This window comes from Marmota marmota, unplaced genomic scaffold (genome assembly GCF_001458135.2).
Source record: "Marmota marmota marmota unplaced genomic scaffold, marMar, whole genome shotgun sequence".
NCBI classification, from domain to species: Eukaryota; Metazoa; Chordata; class Mammalia; order Rodentia; family Sciuridae; genus Marmota; species Marmota marmota.
This window is the reverse complement of record NW_026000169.1, coordinates 12,867,932-12,878,505: the sequence shown is the minus strand read 5'-3', so window position 1 is coordinate 12,878,505 and position 10,574 is coordinate 12,867,932. Positions and strand designations below refer to the sequence as shown.

Here is a 10,574-nt window from a genome sequence, read left to right as displayed (position 1 = left end):
GCCTTGACAGTTTGTTCTTTTAAATTCTTTTTATTGTTCATATTTAACATGATGTTATATCACATGATGTTATGATATACATAGTGAAATGATTACTTACAAGTAAACAAATTAACATATACATCACCTTCCACATGTACCTCTTTTTTTGTCTGTGTAGTAAAGTCACCTAGAATCTACTTATGCAATATTATTAACTGTAATACATTAGACCTCTAGAGTTATTCTTCCTGCCTAACTGCAAGTTTGTACCCTTTGACTCACATCTCTCCCCTTTACTCCCCCTTCCTGCTTAACCATTGTTCTGTTTCTATGTATTTGGTGTGTTTGTTTTAGATTGCATGTATAAATGAGATCATGAAGTACTTTTTTCCCATGTCTGGCTTATTTTTCACTTAGCATGATGTTCTCTAACTTCATTCATGTTTTTGCAAGTGACTTTATTTCCTTTCTTAAAGGTTGAATTATATTTCATCAATATCTATGATGTACATATTATAGTTACATAAGTTCTTTATCCATTCACGCACTAATGGGCTCTTGGATTGAGTCTTTGTCTTGGCTATTGTAAATAATACTGCAAAATGCTGCAGTGAGTACGGGAGGGTAGATATCTCTTTGAAGGGCTGATTTCATTTTGGGGGAATATAAACCCAGTTCAGGAATTGCTGGGTCATATGGTTGTTTTATAAAAAAAAAAAAGTATTTTGAGGCACTTCTCTACCATTTTTTCATACAAGCTGTACCAATTTACACTCCCATCAACAGTGTGCAGGGGTTGCCTTTTCTCCACTTTATAACCAACACATCTCTTATCAAGAACAGCAGGTATGGCAGGTGTGAGGTGGAATCACTGAGGATTTAACTTGTTTGTTGATTACTGATGTTGAATATATCCTCATACACCTGTTGGCCATCTTAGTGTCTTCTTTGGAGAAGTGTCTACACAGTTTCTTTGCCCACTTGTTAATTGGAATATTTGTTTTTTGGTAGTAAGTCTGTGAGTCACTTACATAGTCCAGCATCACTCTGTTTTCAGATGTGTGGTTTGTGAGGGTTTTCTCCGAATCCGAAGTCTGCCTTTTCATTCTGATGATGTTGCCTCTGCTGGTAGCTTTTCCCACTAGTGTATTGTTCCCTCTGTTGCCTGAGCTTTCAGAGTGATAGCCAGTCTTGCTGTTCCTGCTTATAAGAGTGCCTGATGATCTCTAGATAACACAGGAGGCTATGACAACAAAGAGCTAAGAACTTTACCTCAATTTTATGTGGTTTGGATCTGTGTCCTTTTGGGTTAGAAACCTTTGTTTTTCTTTCCTAAGGGCCACCTGGAAATATTCATTTAACGTCACAAAAGAGTACCTGACAGTGGCTTGCTTTTATTTATCAGTTTGAATTTAAAAGTATATATTTACAGGTTATAAAGCCATTAATTTTGGAGGGGCTAGATAGTAAAATAAAGCCTGTTTAGATCTAAAGTTTCATACCTTAGCCACTATTTTGGAAAGTAGAATAGACCAAGTTTTATTCTAGTCGCAGAAGGACATTTTACCTGTGAATTTACTTTTAATTTGGGAAGGCTTGAGGGTAATTCAGATTTGCAACATTTGTTTGATATCATTAAAATAACTTCTTTCCAGACTCTTTGAGATTTGAGAAGACTAAGTAACTGGTCCAAGGAGGTTACAGCTCCTGGCCAGGAAGGGCCTATACGTTCTGAGTCAGTTGCTTAGAAACAGAGTTGTCTGTGCAGGCTTCCTGGACACTTGAGCTTGATGTGGGGCCCATGGCCACAGACCTCCCCTCATTGCAGCATGGCCTGTGAGTAAATCTTTACACCAGTGTCATCTTTCAAGAAAGGCCTTCTCACGCCTCCTCTGGAAAACTGCAGTCCTTCCCCCAACTGTGACTCTTCTGATTTCTCTTTAATGCTTTATTTTTTCCTCTTTAGCTCTTTTCTCACTGGTATTGTGTGCGTGTTTTCCATGGACAGCATCTGTCTTCCTCACTAGATTACAAGTTCCATGTGGGCAGGCATTTGGGGTTTTGTTCACAGTTGAATCTCTGGTGTGAATTTCTTAAGTGCTGGAGAGTGGGAACCTTTCTGCTCTTCAAGAGCCTCGCCCACTTGAGGGGACCCTTCCTTGTTTTTTCTAGCTACTAACCTCCGTGTGTGTCTTTCTGTAGAGCTCTGCCCTCAACAAAAATTAACCTCATTTTGACCTAACATTAAAGTTCATATCTCTTCCTTCTGAACTTACTACTTTAGAGATAAGTATTTTCATAGAGTAAAATTTTGCACATACGTCCTGAAATTCAACTACACTCATTCAATTAGGGAAGCTTTTCCTGAGCAGAAAATGGGTAAAAGACAGGATTTTAGTCAACTGCCAGTTCAGTGATTCTAAGTTGAGGCTCCCCAAACACCATCTAACCCAACTGACCAACCCATCCAATTTAGGTTTTAGGAGTTACAACATCCTGTAACAGTGAATCAAATATATCCTCCATGCTGACTCAGTCCAGTCACAGATGGAGTTTGTCATCAGTCCTGGTTGTAATGTTCAAGAGTAGTCTAAAGTATGTTAGAAGAGAGGGAACTGTTTGAAAGAGTTTAGAATATTTATCCAAGGAAAGAGGAAAAACCAGGGACATAGAGATGTCTTCAAATATCTGAAATTCTAATGCATTAGTGAGAAATTGTTTCTTCTGCGTGGTCTTAATGAAAGTTTACATGACAAATGAATTTTTTTCTTTAACATCTGATTCTAATGTTATTTATGACAGTAGAATGCATTACAATTCATATTACACATATAGGGCACAATTTTTCATATCTCTGGTTGTATACAAAGTATAGTCACACCATTCGTGTCTTCATACGTGTGCTTAGGGTAACGATGTCCATCTCATTCCACCATCTTTTTTACCCTCATGCCCCGTCTCTTCCCCTCCCACCCCTTTGCCCTCTCTGGAGTTTGTCTATTCCTCCCATGCTCCCCGACCCCATTATGATTCAGCCCCGACAAGGAAATCTATTTTAGCTCAATAAAAGGGAGACCTTTTTTCATTTTATGGAGGTAAGCCTGGATGGTGTGGTCCTTAAGGGTGCAGGTGGAGGTTAGCATTGGTGACATGATGTATAAGTGGCTCATGACTGCATACAATGATTGCCACAGTTGTCACAAGAAACCTTCCCCGTGGCTGCATTGCTCCTGAGGGACATTCTGCATCCCTCCTTGCTCTACCCATCCTCTCTTTGTGGTGTTTGTTGCTCACTGTGTTCTTTGCTTAGTATCTAGGATTTTATTTATGCTTAAAATATTTTGTTAGTAAGTATTCCAATTTTATTTGATTTTCACACTTCCATCAGTTGCAGGAAGTTTGTAAACATTGACTTTGCATAGATGAGTTTGTATTGTTCACCTTCTTTATGTCCCTTCATTCTGGTCTGTGTCAGATCCTTCTATCACCTTGGACACATCCACATGGCAGATGGATGGAAGCAGTAGATATAGAACACACAGTCAAGTTTAATGCTGGGAAAGCAATATCCCAATATATTGAATGAAGACTTGGGTGATGGAATATTATAAGAAGAAGGGCATTCCTCCACACCCTGCCATTCTCACAAGGAACACAGCAGGGGCTCTCTGCAGGGGGCAAGCCCAAATGAAGACACACTTCAGAATACACATTCTGTTCTCCATGTTTTTGTTCTCTTCTCCATCTCTCCTGTGCCTGTCTCTTGCCTGCCAGCACCCAAGACAGGATATCTGTGAGTACTCATTATTCGTAGACCCACAGAACCATTTCCACCATCTACTTAGGACGGTGAATAGCTGTTAAATACCTGGGATTTAAAAAATTCTTTTGTTCTGAATCCCATTTTTAAATACCAAGTCCTTTTTCTATTGTCTACTTAGGCTAACCTGCCTGATTCTCTTCATATCCTGGTACGTTCAACAAAACTTTGTTCAATGAATAAACTCCAATAGCTATCTTCTTTCTTAGTTCGGGTTACCATTATCTCTGGTTTGACTCCTATAGCCCTTTTGTCTTTCTGGCTCCTTTCATGACTCTTCTTATTTATGTCTCCACACTGTCATCCAGAAGCTTCTTTATTATATGCTAATCTGATCATTTCATTTCCATGCTTAAAACTTCCCTGGGGCTCTCAGGATAAAACCCAAACTCCTTACCATGACAGTCAAGGCCCTTCATGATCTGATGCCAACCTCCCTTCTCCTTTAGCCCTCCCTGCCCTTCACTGTCCTGCCACAGCTCTACAGGCTCTTCAACTTTCCATCTTCCAGCCTGACCAGAAAACCCACCCTTGATCCTATAGCTTTCTCCAGGGTCTTCTGATACCACAGGTTAGGGGGTGATCCTTCTAGTGTTTCCATGACAGTCTGTCTGGGCCCCTTTAATCATGCTTAACAGGTTGCACTGAGGTTGTCACCTGACTCATTAAATGACTGTGGTCTCCTTGAGGCAGAGAACAAGCCTGCTCATTTCTGTCTGGTGTCTAGCCAACAACAGGATCTCACCAAAGATTCCAGCAACTTCCCCTAAGATACTGCACAAATCTGCAGAGCCAGAAGCAGGAAAAGAGTCAGGTGAACATATCCTGTTTCTTGTTCTGCCTTGAACATAAAACCATGGCTTTAAAGAAGGTATAGGATGGATTACTAGTCCTCCAAGCTTGGATATAGAATAATTGAGTTAAAGCTCTTCATTTTAACTTTGCTTTTCGAGTACACTATTACTTTGTATAGTCTCTTGGTCAAGATGTAACTTCTACTTATAAAAATATTCCTATAAAATTTATACGTTTTCACTGTAGGGTGGTTAAAATGCAGACACTGGCATTGTAGAGCTTATGCAGCTTTACCATGGGATGCAGGGAGGTACTCTGGGTCTGAAAGTTCTAAATTCAAGTGCTGTGTCAGCCACTTACTGGATTGCAATTTGGGAGAAGTTCCCCAGATGGCTGTGAGTGTTCACGTGTGACGAGTGCCTCATGTTGCCCTGGCACCATGGGCACTGAGGCGTTAGCTCCCTTCCTCTCACTTGGGCTTTCAGAAGATCTGGGGAGTACAGAGATTAAGAAATAACTTTTCCTTTCACTCTAGAAATAAAAGGGAGGCATGGTAGTTTCTTAATTAAGCTTTACTTGATGAAGCAGCTACCTTTTTTTAAAAAAATGTTTTTCATTGTAGATGGACACAGTTTTTTTTTTTTTTTGTATTTATTTTTATGTGGTGCTGAGGATCGAACCCAGGGCCTCACACGTGCTAGGCAAGTGCTCTACCACTGAGCCCCAGCCCCAGCCCAGCAGCTACCTTTTGAGCAACAGGATTCTTCAGTTATAACAACATCATATGTGGAAAAACATAACTAGTGTCATTGATGTGAACAGAACAATTCTGCCATCATTTAAAGGAAATAAAATAACATTTAAAAATGTTAAACACATAAGAAACAAACCAACAATAGTTCTGCCCCAATGAATCCTGAAAATTTATTATTTGGGGGAATATCACTTATTGATCCTTTGCTTTACAGCTCATGATAATAATCAGAAAATATACATTTTGAAATGAGGTCAAAAGAAAATAGTTACATATAATACATATTATAGACTTTTTATTTGAACATAAGCAAAGCATTACTAAAAGCATATTTATAGTCCACAACTAGTGAACGTGGTAATTTTCTGTTTAAAGCTGCAGCAACTCAAATCCTTCTAGGGTCAGTGAAGAAAGACATTGAGAAATGCATTTAGGGACATCACCGTGTCTGGTTGTGAACCCATATTTTTAATCTTTCCCCTCCCCCCATATATAAGTATATATTTTATTGCCTTTATATTCTGCTGGTTTAATATAATTAGTATACTAAATAGTTATCTGCATTTATTTGATTTCTAAAAATATATAAAATGCATTGGAAAGAGCTCCTGCAGCTTTCTAGCAGTCACTGTCCAGGCATCGAAAGCTTGGTTGGCAAACATAAAGCAGCAATACTGAATAAATAGTGATTGTTGTGTTGTTTGATACAGCTGGTGGCCTTCACCCAAACTTAAAAATACTGTAGCAAACAGTAGAAACATGCAACTTAAAAAACTGACATAATACAAAAGTAATACTAATGAGCTAAATTTTAATACAATACAGACTAATAAAGACAACTTGATGTAGAAGAGAGATTCAAACACAGTGCAATTATATACATATAAATTAAGGCCCAATTTTTCAAAGGCAATGTACAACTGCCCAACTGCTCACAGCCTTTGCATGCCTAAAATCGAGTTTTTGCTTTTTCCACATTATTTCCTCAATCCAATACAGTTCTAACTTGGAAAAGTGTTCACATAAGTGTCTTTCAATGAAGAATTCTTCTTCTCGAAAGGCTGTTTTGTTCTTATTCACAAAGAAAGCTGTCTTTTAGTACAGGGATACATTTTATTTTTACTGTGGAAGCAAGTGCTTATCTGTTCTTATACATGGCCATACTTCACATTTCACACCACATATTCTATTTTTTTATTGTATTATTCAGTTTTTTCTTAACTTGATCAGTCTAGTTTTCTACTAATTGCAAATATAGGAACTGACAATTTACTCATTGGTGACTGGGAATTAAGTGGGCAATTTCTACTAAAACCAATTGAAGTCTCATAAAAAATTCCCTGTGCATTAAGACAAAAACCAAATATAAACAAATCAAATTATAAAGAAAATGAAAAAAACTGAGGTGACCCACTATGTACCATTCTCTGAGAATAATGATATTCTAAAGGTCAAATAGACTAATGCTATTTCAAATGATTTCTTGGTAAGAAAAAAACCATTTTAATATCTTTAATAGTTGTAGAAAATCACAATAAAACACTTTACAGTATGATTCAAAAAACACATAAATTTGTATTCTAATTTATTATTTAGAACCTGAATTATCCCTTAGATGCAAAATTTTATGTTTGGTATTTCTTTATACCATTAACTTCTCCCCCCTCCAAAAGTATCCAAAGATGTGGCACTTAATCTAATTCATTTGTATTCACAATAGGTAAAAATGATCACAAATAGACTAAAATATTTAAAGATGTTTCTACAGAAATGAGTTTTCCTCTGTTTTAAAAAAAAGATTTAAAAATATTCTTCAGTTATGTGCTTCCAGTAGTATGACTGATTAAAAAGTACTGCTGCTCAAATGTGTTCATTAATTCATATTTACATACTCTTCCCATCTAGGAAACAGTATTTTCATGTGTAACTAGGTCCATTATTTGGCAGCTTGAAAATTCTGAAGAAGTCAGAGGTTAACTGGGGATACTATGCTGGAGAACCCAGGACTACTACAAGTTGGTTGGAGGCTATCTATCTTTCTTTAAAGTTATTAGGCAATTCTGTTAATAATTTACAATTACTAAATTAGATACAGACTTTGTATTCTTTGTGGTATACCAAGGCATCTTTGTAATTTCTAATTGCAAAGTGTAATCCACCTACAGTTTAACATTTTGATTTAAATAGAATACAATTTATAAAATGTTTTTCTTTGTGAATAAGGTCTCAATTTCTCTGAACAACAAAATGACTCAGTAGAGGATAGGAATCTTTAAAAGTAAGGCATATATTGGGCATACCTAAATCATTATTGTCAAAAAAGCTACAAATTATTTAGACATTTAATTCTGATTTTTAAATATATGTAGATATGAAATATATATTATAAACTGAGAGCAAATGTGTACAGGTTATGGTTACTTAGTTAAGAATCATTTTTCCTTAAGTTATTTGCAAAACAGTATAATGGCAAGACCAATTTGATAACTCCAAGAACCCAAAGAATAATATGTTCAGTTGAGGTCTACTACTTAGCTGGACTAGAAAAGGCAACACTATGTTACTTTCAGTTCTCTAGAAGCGTCTATATATATTTTCATAGTCATTCTTAAAATTTTTCATAGGAAACCTAAATAAAGCAGCATTCTCAGCATTCATTAAACCAAAATAAGTCTAATGTGTTGAAACATCCAAAGTTGCCTTCATGCATAAGATATATCTCTTTATTGTTACCATGGCAATACTATATTAATCCACTTTTATTTTGTTGCATGTAAGTAATACAGAGAATATACTTCCTTCAGAACTAAAAACTACTTTAAATTTCAGATTAAAATATTAATTATATTGTACCAAATTTGATCAGAGGTTAAGTAAAAGTGGCTAAGAAGTGTCTGACAGCATCTGTCTAAATATTACTTGATAATCTCAGTTAAGCCACTACTCATGGTGGAGTTGTGGACTCATTTTTGGCTTTATAAATAAAACAATATACATACAAATGGAGATTTACATCCTATAAAAGTCAAACTTAAAAATGAAAAATATACTCTAAATTTAACTTTATTTCCTTGGTAAAAAGGAGCTAACTCCAATCTACTCTCTCCCTAAGTGACTGAAGAAAAAGCACAGTTGTTCATAATATACAGAGTAAATTATGTGGAAGCAATAACTCACCAGTAGGCGTGTATACCAACAGACCATACATGAGAAATGGGTTATTTTAAAATATATAATTTGAAGCAAAATTCACAAAGTATACTAACCCGATCCTCAGGCATCTATAACATATATTATATTAATTCTGAGGATCCTTGAGAGTAAATGATAAGGCAGGGCAGAAACAAATCACATAATGTATCAGGAACCCCCATGCCTGTTTGAATAGATATACAACAATTAGGTTTTTGCTCAATATGATATGAAAGACTGCAAACTTTAACATGTATAATTTACCTCATGAAAAACATTTCTGTTATGTGGTCACTTATATATTTGGAAATACTGTGAAGGAAAGATTAAATTCCATATTAAAAAGAAATCTCAATTACTTCACCTAATTAAGCAATGGCTAAAACAGGCTCATGAAATTAATGCAAGTGGGTTCTTCTGGAGTTAGTCTGGATGGTGGAGCACCCCATGACACGTGTGTAGTTATAAATCCGTAATGCATGGATGGAGTCTGACAACATGCACACAGTCATAATCACACAATATGTAACATAATTAAATCACAGGATAAGTATTAATAAAAATATTAAAACATTAACATTCACACATTAATCAATTACAAGGAATAAATTAATCTAAACCAGTCACATATTTCTCTTTACTCTTAATTCACGGTTTATTTATGTATACACATAGTATAATACTTTACCAATGCTCTCAAATGCTACAAATAAAAATGAAGGCTTTGTATTACAGCTGCTGGACAAAAATGTCAATACTGTTGATGTGTGAAAACAGTTTCTTTGTTCTTTAGCATCAGTGCACAGGGTATGGCTCCAAGTGGTATGCAATTTAGGAGAGAAAAAAATACGGTGATTTGTGAAACATGTCCTCTGTTCATCATTGGCACAAATTAAAGTAGAAATTTGACTGTCCTTGGTACTTTTATTGATCTCTCCCCTAAAGACAGATAATGTTATACATATATGCCTTCAGGATTAAAACCAGACGAGATAGGATTCTGTAGAATACGAAGATTACTGGGAAGCTGCCGAGATGAACCAGGTCGCTTCAGGGACCCAGACTGGAATGGTGCCTCTAAATGAGAAATAAAGAGTCACTTGATGTACTCATTACTTAGCAGCACTTAGCAACGTGATAAATTAGAATATTTCCTGCCCTAAAAAAACCTGAGAAGAGAGAACTGCATATAGCAACCACTGCAAACCCTTGTGGACTATGAGGTGGGAGAAAAGTAAGACTATCTCACATGGGACTCTAGCTGACAGGCCAGGTTTGCAGGGTAGGAAGAGTGAATTTTTTTTTTTTTTAAGGTAAGCATTCTTCTCACCTTTTGGTTGTTCAGATTATATGTGCATAGATTGGAATGGTCTTTTAAATATCAGCACATGTTAGTAATACAGACTTTCAGAAAGAGAGAAAGGGAAGAAGGGACATTAGGGAAACTGAGAGATGCTGAAATTCAAATTAATACACTATGGCTCATATATACTCAGGTAAAAGTTTCATAAAGAAGCAGTTAAATTTTTAAAACTAAGTGATAGGAGATTTGGTAATTACATGATTACCTAAGTAAACAAAACCAAATTATTGTTTTTCTCTATAAAAATGGGAAGCATGTTAATATTTTTGAAAAAGTGACCCACTTAAAAATTAGCTATGAATGGTAGGCTGACACTTTAACTAACTGCAAACAGTTTATTCAAAGATAACCAGTGAGAAATCAAAAAATTCTTAGAGATAAATGAAAATACAGACACAACATATCGGAATCTATGGGACACAATGAAAGCAGTTTCAAGAGGGAAATTCATCGCTTGGAGGTCATTCCTCAAAAAAAGGAAAAACCAACAAATAAATGAGCTCACACTTCATCTCAAAGCCCTAGAAAAGGAAGAGCAAAACAACAGCAAATGTAGCAGAAGGCAAGAAATAATTAAAATCAGAGCGGAAATCAACGAAATTGAAACAAAAGAAACCATTGAAAAAATTAACAAAACTAAAAGTTGGTTCTTTGAAAAAATAAATAAG

The 10,574-nt window shown here is 35.9% G+C and overlaps 1 protein-coding gene across 1 annotated transcript in view; it reads right to left on the bottom strand.

The window, feature by feature from the left end:
* Positions 1 to 5,496: 5,496 nt before the first annotated feature.
* Rassf8 (Ras association domain family member 8) overlaps positions 5,497 to 10,574 on the bottom strand; it is a 93,207-nt gene continuing 88,129 nt past the window's right edge. The window contains exon 4 of the mRNA XM_048787191.1: positions 5,497 to 9,632. Coding sequence (XP_048643148.1) covers positions 9,499 to 9,632 — 134 coding nt within the window. The 3' untranslated portion in view covers positions 5,497 to 9,498. The remainder of the gene's footprint in view (positions 9,633 to 10,574) is intronic.